Raw genomic sequence first — 15,362 nt, 5'->3', positions numbered from 1 at the left:
TCTTGTAGAGTAGATATCGGGGTGTAAGTAGTACGAAAGCAAAAAAGCGTTGACGGAGGTTCAATGTTGTCCTTTGATGGTCTCGAGGTAGAGACTAAGTAGGCAAACCACTGGATGACGAGGACATCTCAATCAGGAAAGCACCTGCATCGGGACTCAAGATCTGAACGCGATTCCGATCAACTCGGAGAGCAGTCGAACTTTATCTGAGAATTAAATCCCACCTGTGGCGAACGACATTTGAGTCCACGTCCAAATGCGAGTTTGTGTTTAGTCTAAGCAGGTAATGTACTGTAATGCATATATAAGTACAGCATGAATCCACAGTCCACAGTCCACAGGGAGCGTCAAGCACAAGTCATGGTCACTCGCGCAGCTTCCCCTGCTCCCACCCGCCAAACTCGTCATCCGCATACGGCGGTGGGTTGTCCGTCCTCGCCAGTGTCGCATCCGACGACGTCGAGTCACGCCCGCCTTCCTCGTCCTCCTCGCCAAGGATCTGCGCCTCCTCACCCTCGCCCCTCGACCGCGCACTGGCGCTGCGATGGCGCGTCGGGCGCGGACTGTGCGGCCGTGCGCCATCCTCGTCGTCGCTCATGTCGCCAATCTGCCACACTTCCTCGGGCTCGGGCTCGTCGCCAGCCCGGAGCGCGTCCTGCTCGCTATCGTCGTCGTCGTCGCTTTTCCGGCCGTTGCCCCGTCGCGGTGTCCGCGATGACATGGCGACGGCGCCAGGAGGGCCAGCGGTTGTGGGTTTCTTCTCGGGCTTCTTGTAGGTCAAGAGGACGACACCGGAGATGAGGATTATCATGGACACAAAGATGAGGAACAGTGTCCATGGCTGATACGCGTCGACCTCGTCGTTGAAGATCTGGAGAAGCGTCAGAAGAGCTAGTAATAACGAGAAATACGCGAGGCGTACCAAGGAGTTGAGGAAACCCGCAGCGGTGTACACACCGTAGAACACCGGCACGACAAGGGTAGAGTCGTACACCTTCAGTCCACGGTTTAGACAAATGATTTGCGACACGGCGGTGATGGCCAAAAATATGAACGTGAAGATGGTCGATGCGCGGCCAATCTGATTCCCGGCGTTCTGATGTGACACACTGCCTGAGATGACCTTCACCCTGCATACGACACAACGTTAGGTCAATCTCAGAGAGCGACACACACAGACGTACGCAGCTTTCGCAAACACCAAACATCCACCGGCCAGTCCACCACCGCAACATGCCCACCCGATCCCAATTGTCCATGCGATCCGCTTGTCATCCTGAGGCGCAGTCCACAACTCCAGCTTCTCCCGAACCCACATCATCGCAGTCTCCATGCCCGCCATCACTTTCTTGAAGAAGCCCACCGGTGCTGGCCCTCCGCTCCGTCGCGAGCTCATGCCCGCAAAGGGCTCTGCATTGATGTCCCCCCGGGCTGCCAGAACTTGTTCGAGCTGAGCGACGAACGCGTAGAGGATGATGAGGGCAAAGGACATGAAGAAGAAGAACGACAGCCAGTTGCCGCGAGTCCATAGGTACGCGAGGTGCTCTGCGCTGGTCTCTTCCCCGAGGCCGCTGTTGATAGATCCGAACGCCACGATTCCAATGACGCCTAATATGACGATTATTGTACCCTGGACCAGTCAGTCCAAAAAATGAAGGCTTCGCGAAGAGCTTACATAGATATCATAATTCGTGACTGGGGAATCCACGAGGAACTTTGCGAAAAGAAAGTTGAAGATTAATGATGTTGAGCCAAGAGGTGCGACATATTCTAGGGGTGTGGGATGGAGTCAATGCACCGTAAGGCATTGGCAAGGGACAGGCACGTACCTGCTCTCATGTATTCGAGAGCAAGCGTACTCCCGATCACTTGGGACAGGCTACCGAATATTCAATACAGAACTCGCCGAGCTAAAAGGCAACGTACATGTACAACACCATTCCTAGCAGCCATAATGGTCGTAACCAATCTCTCCGTCGCTGTGCTTTCGGAATTGCACTTGTGCGGACCTACGCGTCTCGTCATCACTTGCGCCTCGTCATGTAGAATCGCCCGAGAAACTCACATGGTCCAGCTTCGTGAGGTTGAGCCCAGCAGCATTCAGAATCGAGGCCAATAGAATGATAGCAAGTCCGATGATGAAGGCTACAACCGGGCTGGCATGCTGAACTTGGGGTGCGTCCGAGTCTGGGATATCTGAGGTCGCGTTAGAGTCAAGCAAGCTAGTAGCGTTCAGGGACAGGGACGTGTTCATCTGAGCTACCGTGAGCGCGGAAATGACAGAACAGAACAGAGATGAAGAACCCGAGCGCGGTCCCCACGACCCCTCTGCGGCTGGAGAAAGAGCTGTGTCGTTGTCAGTGTCAATTTCGGAACAGACCACGACCGTGGGTGACGTCGCCAATCAATTATCAACAGTACTTAAGACCCATCAAATTTGCGTCAAATCAGTACTTAACCACCCAGAAATGGGTTATTCCACGTGTTGTAACCCCCCCCCCCGAAATTAAACACACTGTCCGTATTGCACTGGACCTGGCAAGCAGTGGAGTCTGTGGCAGCGACATCGACAGCAGACTTGCTGTACTATGATACATTGGACCAGAAGTGCGAGGTTCGAGATCGCTACAATTTGAACGTACCTGCTTGTCGATGATTTAAAGCGGAACGTGAATGCGATTTTCGGCCACCAATCGTACTGGGCTATGCTTATTTGTTCAAGTCCTTATGAGTCCGATTCGTTAGTGTCCTGAGGTGGGTTCAGCATCGTCAGTGGGAACCAGAGCATTCTGGGCGGCGTGTGGTGGAGGCGATTGCCCAAATGCGGCGAGTTGCCAAATGCGGCGAGTTGCATCACGTGAGAGAGACAACCAGGTTCTGAGACTTCCTGAGCCGCCGCGGAGACTCCTCCTCCTCCTCCTCCTCCTCCTCCTCCTGCCGCCACTCTCTACTAAAACCCCGCCTCATGCGTACCATGGAGGAAGAAAAGGACTTTGATGAGCTCCAGTCCGACATCTCGGACGATGAAGACGACTCCCGTACCTTCCACATCGGCGATCGCCTGACAATGCCAAAGGCCAGGCTGTATACAACGCAAGAACTCCATAGTATGTTACATCTCGCGTCCTGAACATACCTGAATCTCATGCAATTTAGCTCTCGTGCACGAGGGTGTCATTGACTTATGCCCGGCTTATCAAAGAGGTGCGCTCTACGCGTCTGCACGTACCCATTGAATACTCACCCGCACAATGTCCTAGATATTGTATGGACAGAACCGAAGCAAATGAAGCTCCTGGACTCTATATACCGCAACTATTACGTTCCACCGATTGTGTTCGACGTGTACAAAGACGACGATGGCGAGACGGTCATGCGATGCGTGGACGGGAAGCAGAGGTTGACGTCTATCCAGAAATTCTTCGACGGCCAGGTTCGTACATGACCCTCTAAATCTACGGACGATGTGTGTCGGCGCACGAGCATGTCCTCCCGTATGCTTGCGCGCCGACTGTCTCAGGCCTGGAGGCGTGCACGAGGTTGAGCAATCGCGAACAGGCGTCTGGGCCGGTTGTGGCGGCGCGTCGAACGTCGCTCGGCCAGCCCGACCGTGTTGCCCTCAATACTGAAGAATGCGATCACTGACGTGGCCCGGACATGTCAGATTCCTTGTACGTGCCCGCACAGCTGTACGAAGGGTGCGCTGAGTGACGCCCGTCCCGTTCGCAGACAGAGACCCCGTTACCAAAAAGGCTTGGTGGTATACCCGCGCACAGTCGCACAAATCTTCACGATTGGAGGTCCCCGAGGAGTGGAAACGGGATTTTGCCTCCAAACAACTTACGTGCGGTGCGTGTCCTTGTTTCCCTTTGTTCATGCAGCGCATTCAATCTCTTCTATCAGTCCAATACTATGACCTGCCAAAGGGAATGGACCGCGACATCTTCCAGCGTGTGCAGCTGGGCGTTCCTCTCACAGCCGCTGGTACGTTCGAAGCTCACTTCTCCGTATCTGTGGCTCATCTGTTCCGCAGAGAAATTGCAGGCCATATCCTCGCCCTGGTCCGAACTCGTCAGCGAGCTGGACGCGCGGTACATTAACTGCGACAACGGGCTGACGACGATCATCGACGTCGACATGAAGCGCGGGCGCGACTTCCAAACGCTCGCGCAGTTCGTGTGCTGCTGCAAGTACTACCCCGAACGCGTCATCCCGACCGCGAAGAAGATGGAACAGTTCGTCGCGGGCGAGGACGAGCCCGAGACCTGGTTCAAGACCGCGCTCAAGGAGGCGCTCACAAAGTTCTGGCACATCGGCGACAACAAGAGATTCAACTACGGGTTCCGCTCGATACAGAAGCGTGTGGCGCCGATCGAGTTTGTCTTCATCGGTGAGCTGTCAATCGTCTATGCGCAACACATCTTATCGACCGCGCAGGTGTGATACTGTACATTCTGCGCGACTGCGAGGACGAGGTCTGCGCGGAAGAGATCTACAACATGCGAACGCACGTCCGCAAGCAGTTCCCGGATGTCCGCGCGCGCGGGGACATCATCAAATGTTTGTGGGACTTCATCGCGCAGGTCGTAGAGCGACAGGACGACGAACCGCCGCCCGCCTCTGCCAAAAGACGGTCGTCGAAGCAGAAGCGGGGCAAGTATTATGAGGGCAGCGACGACGACGAAGTGATGGACAAGCCCGCGAGACGCGCTAAGAAGTCCAAGAGTCGGAGATGATCTGGCGGGGATAGTGTGGCCTATTATCACCTGAATTGTTATTGCAGCTCCCCCAGGCTGCCTTGTCCTATAGTCCGTGTGCTGTTGGGGCCCGTCTTGTGTACAGAAGTATGGAGATACAGTCTTTGTTATGGAAGTCCATGTTCTTGTCTTGTATACAATCTCCGCATCTTGTTTTTGTAGTGTCAGGCTTTCCCTCCAATGTTAGTCAAATAGTGTATGAGCTATCGTCGTAGTGAGGGATGACACCGCATTCCTTGCGCTTCCCAATACACTGCTCTTAGTACATGCCCTCGGACGGCAATTATTCCAATCCAGGCGTACAGTCGTTCGGGCCAGCTGGTTTGTAGAAGTAGAACAATTCGCTGTCGCAAAGCCGCGACGACATGCATCGTAGTCGTGCTCGATCGCTGTTGTGGGATGTACTCGCGCCATAAACCACAACGTAGCTCCTCGATCCTGCAGACGACCGTCGACCGTCGAATCCCCGACGCTCCTAGAACAGCCACACAAAGCCTATCCAACGATATGGCGTGTATTGCGAGTGTCATGTCGATGCAACGAGATCGACCATAGGCCTGAGAATTTGACGCGGCTATGCAGGTGGCAAGAACGTCGTCCAGAGAATAATGGACACCGCCCCCCAGACGAGGCTCCAGCTGACCCAGTACATGCCCCACCGGCGGTGTTCGACGAGGAGCCACGCAGCGGCCCAGTACGTGAATGGCATCGAGGCCGCGAGCCGGAGGACGATCTGCGTATGGGCGGCGAAGAGTAGCGTGAGCGTGAGGATCAGGGCGTGGATCGCGTGTGGTGCTATGGACGGAGCGAGGAAGGGTGAGGCGCTTTGCGTCTTCGAGCCGTCCTTCTCGGGGATGTGTTGTGATATTAGGGATGCGCGTAGTCGAGGAAGGAGAGCGCGCTGCAAGTAATGTCCTGAGTAGCTGAGCAGCAGAACGAGGGGCGGTGAGGCGATGAGGAAGTTCGGAAGTTGCTCGGGAGTCCAGTACTGCAGGAAGCCGACGTTCCAGTACTTGGACTGGGCATAGCCGTATATTAAAGGCGGGACGTGCGAGCACCATGGAGCGGGGGTCACGATGGTGCAGAATGCGATATAGGCTGAGTATTGGTGCCATACGAAGGGCATTAGTATAGTGGAGGTCAGGACGACACTACGGAGAAGTCTGGTGATGGTGATCTGACAAGGTAGAGACGTACAAATGCATGAGCGGCAGTCCTTCCAGCTTGGCAGGCAGCGCACCTTGCGTGAGCTGAGGAAGGGCTCGACGAGCATCCCCCAGATCATGAATCCTGCGAGTATGATGCCGTTGGAGCGGAACATGCACGCGACGGCAAAGCATCCCGACGCCAGGAGCCATTGCCCGGTAGCACAGTACAACATGCCTGCGATGCAGAATTAGCCGCAGTTGATTGCAGGATGACTGCACGAGGGACACCTTTATATGACAGGTATGTGAAGAACGGTTCGGTAGACGGAGCCAGACGAAGGGTGACCGGACTGCTCGGGAGCAGCGATAACAGCGAGGCGAGAAGGGCCACATTCGGAGAACGCATATGATGCAAGGTCAACCGATAGAGGTTAATCACACTACCACACGATAGAGCAGCGACCATGCCACCAAAGAGTAGGTCCTCATAGCTGAGAAGCTGGCCTTCATCCTTGCAGACGAAGTGCAGAAAGCGGGCTACTGTCCGCATCACAAGAGGCGCACCAGGAAAGAAAGCCCATTCATGCTCGTAGACATAGCCATGGCGAGCGATGTGCGCAAAGTGGAAGGTATCCCAACGAAGAAATGGTCGGATGGCGAACTGGTACCACAACGCATCAGACGACGTCAAGACAACGTTGGACGATGAGTCGAACAGCGGCAGAGTGGACGATAGATATGTCAATATCAGAGACAGACCCCAGAGTACGAACGAGCATATCCATAGAAAACGGACATGACTATCCGTGCCAACGACGACCATGTAGGACTGGAGAGAGGAGGCGTGAAGGACCAGGAGTGGCAAGAACTCGATAGCGCCTGCGGGCGCTTGGGCGGTCAAAATCTAATTACTTCATAAAAGAACGACCAGACGGACTTCTGCAGTGACCGTGGCATATCATATTATTGGTCGTGTATTCATATGGTGGATGTCAGCATGCGCAATGTGGGCCAGGCTCCTCCCCATCCGCCTTCGGGGTAGAGGGGACGAAATTTCGAGACTGCAAACTGTGCTAAGTTGTATACCTAGCCAGTGTATCCTCACCCGCCACATCTCAGCAGATCAACTACTTAGTACTTAGCGTCGGTCTGCTCGGTCAAGTCTATGTATGTCACGGCATGGCCACGGATCGCGGCGAACACATAACATATTAACTGTGTATTGTGGTTGTTCGTACGCTCATGAGCAAATTGATGCCCACGCTGCGAAGAAGTGAGTATGATGCACTAGAGCATATGTATACCACTACTTAGACTCTTGACGAGTACTCGGGCGGCGCACCCAAGTCCGAAGGTTCGGGTCTCTCGATGTGCACGTTCTGCATCATCGTGCGCAGATCCTCGATCATCGAGCGCAGCCCCGGCAAATCGTTCTCACGCGACATCACAGACACGCCATCCGTCGTCGAAGGGACCGTCGCGCTCCCAGACGGAGGCTCGTCAACTGGCATGGCTGAATACGAACCGGATGATGGCAGGACAGGCCTTTGTTCCCTTGGCGATTCGAGTTCCCGGCGCTGCTTTTCCGTCAGTATGACACCTGGGGCGTAGGCCGCGAGAGCAGGCGCAGCCTCGAAGGGTGTGGGCTCTGTCCCTGTACCAGTTGTGTCGAGGAGGGCGGCGTTCTTCTGGTATCGACGACGAAGGAGTAGCCATAGTATGGCGAGCGTCAGTAAACCGACGACACCACCGACGACGCCGCCCGCTATGGCACCAACATCGAGCGAGCCACTGCCGGAAGCGCTGGTGCTTGTGGTGGAGTTACTGGGGGGCGATACGGTCACGGTACCGCTGCGCATCTGATGTAGCACGGCTATACGTGCAATATACTACAAGCTCACCTGCGCAGGAACGGGGCGAAGAGGCCTCCTAATGCGGGGCTGTCTCGCGAATCAGACATCGGCTCACTAGCACAGAGTAGCACAGCTAACCTCGCCATTCCATCCTGATAGGCACCAGATTCGACGTTATACACCGCGCCGAACGCGGTCGACGTCCCATTGAATGACGCATAGTTCCAGACCGCGTCAAGAAGCTGACCACGGACCGTGTCGTTGGTGCAAGTAGCCGCGATGAAAGCATTCCACGCTGTGTAGTCCACGTTAGTCGAGGTTAAGAGTACTCTGGTAGGACATCGACACACCTACGTTGCCAAGCGATTGTGCGACGCTCTGCATCGGCAACCCATGCGTATAGTTGGCTGGGAAAGCGTTGAGCAAGTGATATGAACGTAACGAAAGGGGGTCCTTACCAGTTTCAGGTTGGATCCACTGCCCATACATGACGGTAAGCTTGTCAAGCCACTGTGTGGTGAAATCAGCACAGTGCATTCCTGTCAACAACACAACGACGTACTGTCTGGTTCAGAAGGTTGAATCCAAACAGGATCTGCGGGTAGAGGTTATACGGTAAAGACCAGATGCCTGTAATTTCCGAGCCAAACGTCGGATTCACGAACGCAGAGGCGCCTCCTGATGATATGGCAAGCGATTGCCATGTGTTCATATAGTTGGACGCTGTGCTCTGTGAACATGCCGAAACTCGTCAGGATTCCGAGTTCTTGCCAGGTTGTAGTGTACAGTCAATCACTCACGCTGAACTGCTGAGAATCATTACTCTCCCCGACTAATTGACTGATCTCCGCCATGGCCTGAATAGCAAAGATGCCCTTCACTGCCAGGTTGGTCGAGTTTGTGGCGTCACTTCCGTCATCAACAGATAATCTACAGATTTATCGGTGAGCTGTTTTTGGGCACCATAAAACATGATACGCACTGGCCCTGAGGAGGAAATGGCCCATGTGCCGTCAAATACTGTGCCCAATTCTTGAGCAAGGAATACTGCGCGCATGTGAAGGTAAGCTAAGCACACAATCCTCGAAGACGAACACGCACATAGCCATGGAGCAGCGACGTATCATTTGAGTATTTGGCGTGAGCGAGTGTAATGATGAGCATGTTCCCCGACTCTACAGTCACCATTGGTCAGCAGGCGTGTCGTTGCTGCGGCAAAGCATGCTCACGTTCGATTGCCTCTGTAGATGTCAGGTTCGGACCAGATACAGCCGGGAACAAGGAGCCTGAATAAGACCATCAACACACCGTTGTCGGCAAAGTGTGATGAGAGCTCACCAAGGTCTTTCGATGCGTACGGATATTCGCCCAACGACGTATTCTGTTGTTCAAGGAGCGGTACCAGGAGTGGCTTGACTAGCGAGGCATTGTAGTACAAGAACAAGGGCAGTGCGGCGTACAACTTCTCCACGGGAGTGACGCGTCTGTGGATTGTCGTGTGAGATACGGAGTACTTGCATGGGCCTGGTATGACTCACTGGCTGGTGCCCATGTCTTTCATGAAGATCCTAGTCGTGCCGTCCGACTGATAGGGGGCCGTTATCTCGAGAGTGCTGAACACCTGGCGAGTGGCGAGCGAAAGCATGTCGTACAGGTTGCCGTCAGCCGAAATGCCGGAAGCCGCTTCACGGACTTGCGTATCGAACAACTTTGCCTGAGTCAACGAGTCGTTGAAATCGGAGACGAAGAATTCCAACTACATATACGAAGTTCAGTGACATGGGCCAACAAAGCTGTGTTATTACTCACGGCGTCTTCGGTGGTAGAGTATTGTGTTGTGTAGTACGGGCGGAGGGATACCGTGTTTCCTGACAATGTGTAACTGATGCTTGGATCGCGTACATAGCCAACTGTCCAGACAACGGGGGAGTCCAGAGAAGCAACACTTCCTAAGTCGACCGAGATTGGGAAGACGGGCCAGTCACTGTGATGTGCATGAGCTCCTGATGCACGCAGCAGAAGATAGCGCCCCTACTCATTGATATCCCGAAACGTACTATTGTTGTCATTCGGGTTTACGCGGCCGGTATCTACGAACCCTCCGCGGCAGGCATTTTGTTCGCAAGTCTGCCAAGTGATATTGCGTCCCTGTCCCTGCCAATGAAATCAACATAGACCATGACATGCATGACAAACAACAAGTTCATGTACCAGCCCCATCGCAAAGTACATTGCACCATCTAAGGCTTGTCCGATTTCTTCTTGAAAAGGCACCGGATTTACGAGCTGCAGTTGATGATAGATAATGCTACTGGTTTTCGTCGGTGGACTCCACGACATCTCTTGAGACAAGTCAGTCGCGGTGGCGCCGTCGAGCCATTCTAGAAGAATATCAGCCCACAAGTTGCGATACGCGTGCATGTGTGCCGCTAGACACTACTCACGTCCAGTTAGGTCGCAGTACATCTGTATGTCATGTGGTTGGCCATCGGTGGATGCGAATTCCACGGCAGCATAGCTGAACGGGAGAGATTGGCGTATGAGGTCAGACGGCTTGTCGTGATGTCAGCAACGTGAAGGTTGCTTGTGGGTCGCAAACCTACATCGATGGGACTCAGAAACGTCAAGGTTATGTTCAAGGGACCAGCTTCGATGATTTGCATGGTACGAGTAGGGGTCAGTTCCGTCTGAACGAGGCTTCCAAATGTCACGGTGTAGTTGGGCGGAAAGTTGTTGTTGCCAAACACAATGTACGTCTTTCCATCCACTCGGATGTAACAATTCCACCCAATATCATGCTGAACCGCGAGGTCAGCCCATGAGTATGCACGGATATTGAGGATCGTACCTGTGTATTAAAAAAAGACGGCACTTGGTTGTTCAGACTATCCGACGTCTTCGTCTTGTACATCCATGTGTTCAAATAAGGCGTGCGAACAGCAAGTGGTACCGCTAAGGGCCAGAATGTTTGTGAGCCATGCACTGGCAAGAGGGCAAAGCGTGCAAGAAACAGAAAGGTGCCGAGAGCAAGGAGCGCCATGGAGGGAGCAGCGAGGGAGCGAGACGAACTCAGCATCACCTGTAATACCGGGCGGCGAACCCTGTGACAGCGATCCCCACGCTGTTCTGAACGTGGATGAACGCGTATGTCAATTCATTGTAAGGGTTCAGCTCGGCATCTCATGCCACATCTTGCTTGTAACACTGCAGGAACGGTAGCACGCCACCGGCGTCGTCTTCCTTTGCTCCGGGGACCATCTAAGGCTCGCATCGATGTGGTCAACGTGACGAATGAATCCGAGTTAGATTGGGTTCATCACCATTGACCCTGCCGAACATAGATCGAGGCTGCCAATTACTAGGAGCGTCCGATGCTATCCAGCACCATCACAGATACGTGATTGCGTGACGACAGTATTAGAAATAACTTGGACAGAGCTGAATATAGCTACGATTCCGCCATATTGACGAACCTAGTGTGCCTGTTGGCAAGATATGAAGGAGGAGCGAAGGTATGCCTGAGTGGCTTGCGGAGGACTGACTTACGAGAACGTGCAGCGGATCCATCTCACGACGCACAGGACGGCGGAGGCGACATTGTCTGTTACATGTGTATCAAGGGAGACTGTGGCCTCATAGCAACTGCAAGTATCGGAATTGAATATTGAAGACCTGTAATTCTTCAAAGTCAGCTGTCACTGTAACTCCACAGAGCTTAAGACGAAACGATCAATGATCACGAGAGTCACCCTCGAAAAGCCGCATCGACTTTCCTAGATATTTCTCTCTGGTGCGTAGCCAACATTTTGAACATGGCAGAAACTGTACGCATCAATGCGGCGAGAAATAACAAAGCGTATGAGTAAATTCCCTCTCTTCCCCGAATCACAGGTATGAAAAGATATGGATGAAGCATCCCACATCCGTCATAAGTTGGATTCCGCTCCGCTCGGAGATGCATCGCCTCCCTACGAACTCACATAGAGTTTATGTGCCCAGAGAAGAAGAAAGAAACACGCAACTCACAGGTAAGTCCACGAGGGAACCATTGCCCTTCGATGTGTTATCAGCCCCGGTCCACCAGCATCGCGCCGACGTGATCGTCTACTGAGATTAGAATTCGAGCGTGTATACTGAGCGCTGAGCCTTGAAGCTTTGAAGCTTGACAGGCCAACATCGATCCGAATAGAGACTGAGATCCAAGAAGTACAGCATTTCGACAATCGAGTGTCGTCTTCCTTGTCCGGACACATCTATCTTCGGTGCGGCCCATCCATCGATGCGACACACTTCATCAGTTACCCGTTGTACTTCGCCCGTGCAGAGTACCGTATTGCCTCCGCATCCGTGATCGCCCGCGTATACTTCAGCAGAAATTTGTCCCGCTCCTTGGCGTCCACAACGATGTCCGCGAGGAAAGGGGGAATCTCGTCAGCCTTCCAGCGCGGCCGTGTGAGGAAGAGATCCGTGAAGCGCGCCGCGGGGTCGATGGGGAGTTGGAAGCACGGGAAGTATATAAGGACCACGATAGGCGGCTCTTTGAGTACGTCTGTTTGTGTGAGGTATTTGCCCTGGCACGGATATCACTACGACACGAGGGCATTCGACGGGAAAGGTTTACGGAGAGGAGGTCGACGGACACCTCGGACTCGAAGGTGTCGCCAACGCTTTTACGCACAACGGCAGTTTTGTCCGTGCACCACTCGCCGTCGATAATGTCAATCAATCAGGCCATGACCTGTTTGCAGACGTATTTCCGGACGTCGTAACCGTCCTGAAGTGCGCAGCACAGCGCGTCTATTGACGCAGAATCATGTGGGAGCGATAATGAGACGAGACGAGTGAGTAAAAGCTCGAGTATGGCGTTCAAGTAGGTCGGAGAGATCGGGCGGAGCTCGCCTGCATGATGTGGTATGAGTAGTGAAGGGGAGACATAACCGATACCACACACCGTTGAGAATGAGAACACGTCTCTTCTTGAGGCCTTGGTCTAGCTCCGTGTCGCTCGCTTGTAGCGTCGCTCTTGCCTCCTCATACGTGAACTTCTGTCGTATCGTTGGGACTATGAGCCCGCGATTCACGCGCCAGTGTCTCGACTGACATACGTACCTACTTCAGATTCGTCCATATGCATATCATCATCCCCCTCCTGCCCTTCGTCGTACTCTTTCCCTCGTAACAGAACGTGCAGCTTGTGAAGCCTCGGGACCGACGGCACCAGCTCAAGGATTTCGTTCAGCTGATTTCGCACCTCGACAGAGGTAGAATAAGAAGCCTCATCGGTAGAGGTGTCTTCCCTGTCCCCTGCTGTTGCCACGATGACGGAATTTGAGAGAGCTATCGAGCGAATGGTGTGCGTCTTGTCTGCGGTACAGAGCACAGCATCTTCGTCAGGGTTCCCCTTGATTGACCAGCTGCACGGATGTTAGATATGGGTATCGATTGATAGTACTTCCAGGAGGTATACCTCGAGGATTCATCGGGATTCGACTCGACCAGCTTGCTCAGGTCGGGTGGCAGCTCAAGCAACTTGAACGCAGCCGTATCCGCAACCGCAGAAGAAGAGAACTTCAGGGTATATTCCGGCATGGGACCAGTAGCATAAGCATTAAGTCACAAGCAAGCTTGACGAGTACGAGGATCGACATAGGCGCAAGTTTGAACCATCGTGACGCGTCGTGAGCCCCAAAACACGGTACATGTGATCGTAGCGGCGCAAGCGCCGATCCCCGACTCCTGCATGGAACACAGCTACTCAGCCTGCCACAGCGGCACCAGAGTATATTATGTATGTATTGTAATATTGTACCATCGGAGTGGTATGGAGACTCAATTGGAAGCCCTCACGCCCGCGGCGGCTTCGCCGCCCGGGCGTCTCGGGCTTCCACGACTCAGTATGTATCACAGTACATAAGTCTGTAAGTGCAGGCTATCAAAAATGAGAGAAACTCTCCTGCATTTGGGAGGAGTCGTTTGATGGTCAGAGATCCAGGCGTCCAGACACAGCCAGATGCACGGAAGGATCCAACTGCCTCGAGCTGCCTCGTAGGACACTCGAGCATTGCTGCGATACCGTTTATGGGAGTTGCAAGTCACGTGTTTCCCACGGAGGAAGCGGCATCGCCGGCATCGTCTCAAGTTAGGGTGGACAAAGCCCTCCTCTCTCCCTCCGGTCGGAGTCGGGGATCATGCATAGTAGGCGCCCGCGTAGAACCGTCTCTTCATACTGAGTACAAGCTTGCCTCCTCCTACAAGCTGCATACCTCCCGCGACTTCATTCTTCGGAAAAGCCTATCAACATATTCAACCAAGCTCAGGGCTGCATACACAGCCAACTGTTTGGATACCATCTGGGATGACGAGATACACAGACTTTTCCCGCAAACGCACCTACGTGCAGGCTGGGCTGAACTACCGAGAGGACGATACCGAAGGCGGGGAGAAGGCTGTGGAACCTATACAAGCTGGCAGTAGTAGTGGCCACGAAGGAGTAGCACAGGAGCAATCAGCCGAGCCCTCGAAAAAGAGACGAAAGAACGGTTCGTCAAAACGTAGGAAAACCGAGTCAGCAAATGCCGCAGCCGCTACGAAGGTTTCTGGGGAATCTCAGCAGGGACGACATGATCGAGATGATGATGATGAAGCAGTGGATGGCGAGACACAGGGTGATGAGACCGGTGCAGGCAAGGCTGAGGCTGAGGTCAGTGGCGAGGGCACAAAGAAACGGAGCAGGGGTGCTATCAGGGCCGAGCGGAGACGCATAAGAGGTCCGTACTCGCCGAAACCAATGTCTTCATTACTGACTTCCACTCATACAGATGCGCAAACCCGTAAGGAGTCCTCTGAGCGACGACGGCTCAAGCGGAAAGATCAGCGCACGTCCGACACCGTGTGCTTTGCTTGTCGAGAAAGGGGTCACGCAGCCCGAGAATGTACGAAAGCCCTCAAACCGCTTGAAGAGAGCGGCAGTGCGAGCGCAGGTCCCAGAGCGAAGAAGAGTATTGGAAAAAGTGCCGTGGGGATTTGCTACAGGTGCGTGTGTGACCATCAAACACGTCGGGCTCCTTTTCACCGTGCTGCTAGGTGTGGCTCCCGGGCACACAATCTATCGGCATGCAGGGAGCCAGTCGACCCTTTAGACCCTCTACCATTCGCGTCATGCTTCGTGTGCTCGGGCAAAGGTCATCTCGCCTCGGCATGTCCGCAAAACCAGTCCAAGGGCGTCTACCCGAACGGCGGATGCTGCAAGCTATGTGGCGAGATAACTCATCTGGCGAAGGACTGCGGGCTGCGCAAAAAAGGTGAGGACTTGTCGAGCCAGAGCTCTATTGCAACAACTGATCCGCAGTTATTGCAAGATGTCACAGCTTCAGCTACCGTACTGGGCACAGGGGAGGATGCCGGTGCCGACGAAGACGACTTCCACGCCCTCAAGCGCCACACCGCCGAGGTCGATAAGTCGGAGAAACTCGAACATCGGGTAAAGCGACAGGCAAAGGTCCTCGTCGGCGTTCACTCCGGCGTCGTGAAGTCGTACGCAGACAGGACAATCGCACCGGCGAAGAAGGTGGTCAGTTTCTGAAGCGGGGCACATTCCCTGTACG

General features: G+C 53.9%; 6 protein-coding genes across 6 annotated transcripts; 2 read left to right on the top strand and 4 right to left on the bottom strand.

Annotated features, from left to right (window-relative positions):
* Positions 1–189: 189 nt before the first annotated feature.
* On the bottom strand, positions 190–2,381 carry B0H18DRAFT_1012428 (uncharacterized protein). The gene is made up of 7 exons (XM_048029045.1): positions 2,066–2,381; positions 1,927–2,009; positions 1,830–1,879; positions 1,676–1,770; positions 1,185–1,630; positions 923–1,130; positions 190–871 (listed from the first exon to the last, which is right to left on the bottom strand). Exons 1-7 carry the CDS (start codon positions 2,252–2,254, stop codon positions 365–367), a joined length of 1,578 nt encoding a protein of 525 aa, XP_047892523.1. The 5' UTR covers positions 2,255–2,381; the 3' UTR covers positions 190–364.
* A 593-nt stretch (positions 2,382–2,974) lies between these two features.
* Positions 2,975–4,736, top strand: B0H18DRAFT_1119998 (uncharacterized protein; the record flags this gene model as incomplete). The annotated part of the gene is made up of 8 exons (XM_048034038.1): positions 2,975–3,107; positions 3,157–3,204; positions 3,261–3,433; positions 3,665–3,671; positions 3,730–3,849; positions 3,904–3,984; positions 4,034–4,390; positions 4,438–4,736. 8 exons carry the CDS (start codon positions 2,975–2,977, stop codon positions 4,734–4,736), a joined length of 1,218 nt encoding a protein of 405 aa, XP_047892522.1.
* Positions 4,737–5,331: 595 nt separating this feature from the next.
* B0H18DRAFT_877925 (glycosyltransferase family 76 protein) lies at positions 5,332–6,728 on the bottom strand (the record flags this gene model as incomplete). The annotated part of the gene is made up of 3 exons (XM_048040589.1): positions 5,332–5,934; positions 5,998–6,140; positions 6,194–6,728. The coding sequence occupies 3 exons, from the start codon at positions 6,726–6,728 to the stop codon at positions 5,332–5,334; spliced, it is 1,281 nt and encodes a 426-aa protein (XP_047892521.1).
* Positions 6,729–7,802: 1,074 nt separating this feature from the next.
* B0H18DRAFT_877864 (uncharacterized protein) lies at positions 7,803–10,798 on the bottom strand (the record flags this gene model as incomplete). Its single annotated transcript, XM_048040586.1, is given in 15 exon segments — positions 7,803–8,088; positions 8,237–8,297; positions 8,317–8,488; positions 8,559–8,688; positions 8,741–8,805; positions 8,860–8,933; positions 8,988–9,044; positions 9,097–9,242; positions 9,297–9,514; positions 9,568–9,742; positions 9,794–9,912; positions 9,970–10,139; positions 10,203–10,311; positions 10,362–10,556; positions 10,607–10,798. The coding sequence occupies 15 exon segments, from the start codon at positions 10,796–10,798 to the stop codon at positions 7,803–7,805; spliced, it is 2,169 nt and encodes a 722-aa protein (XP_047892520.1).
* A 1,258-nt stretch (positions 10,799–12,056) lies between these two features.
* On the bottom strand, positions 12,057–13,347 carry B0H18DRAFT_1119996 (uncharacterized protein; the record flags this gene model as incomplete). The annotated part of the gene is made up of 6 exons (XM_048034037.1): positions 12,057–12,329; positions 12,380–12,460; positions 12,497–12,657; positions 12,710–12,803; positions 12,872–13,172; positions 13,226–13,347. 6 exons carry the CDS (start codon positions 13,345–13,347, stop codon positions 12,057–12,059), a joined length of 1,032 nt encoding a protein of 343 aa, XP_047892519.1.
* Positions 13,348–14,113: 766 nt separating this feature from the next.
* Positions 14,114–15,340, top strand: B0H18DRAFT_877927 (uncharacterized protein; the record flags this gene model as incomplete). The annotated part of the gene is made up of 5 exons (XM_048040590.1): positions 14,114–14,404; positions 14,453–14,525; positions 14,577–14,790; positions 14,842–15,059; positions 15,117–15,340. The coding sequence occupies 5 exons, from the start codon at positions 14,114–14,116 to the stop codon at positions 15,338–15,340; spliced, it is 1,020 nt and encodes a 339-aa protein (XP_047892518.1).
* Positions 15,341–15,362: the final 22 nt, after the last annotated feature.

The sequence above is a fragment of the Fomitopsis serialis genome (genome assembly GCF_022376445.1).
Source record: "Fomitopsis serialis strain Sig1Antser10 chromosome Unknown B0H18scaffold_41, whole genome shotgun sequence".
NCBI lineage: Eukaryota > Fungi > Basidiomycota > Agaricomycetes > Polyporales > Fomitopsidaceae > Fomitopsis > Fomitopsis serialis.
Note: the sequence above shows the minus strand (reverse complement) of the source record. Positions and strands in the feature narration are given on the sequence as shown.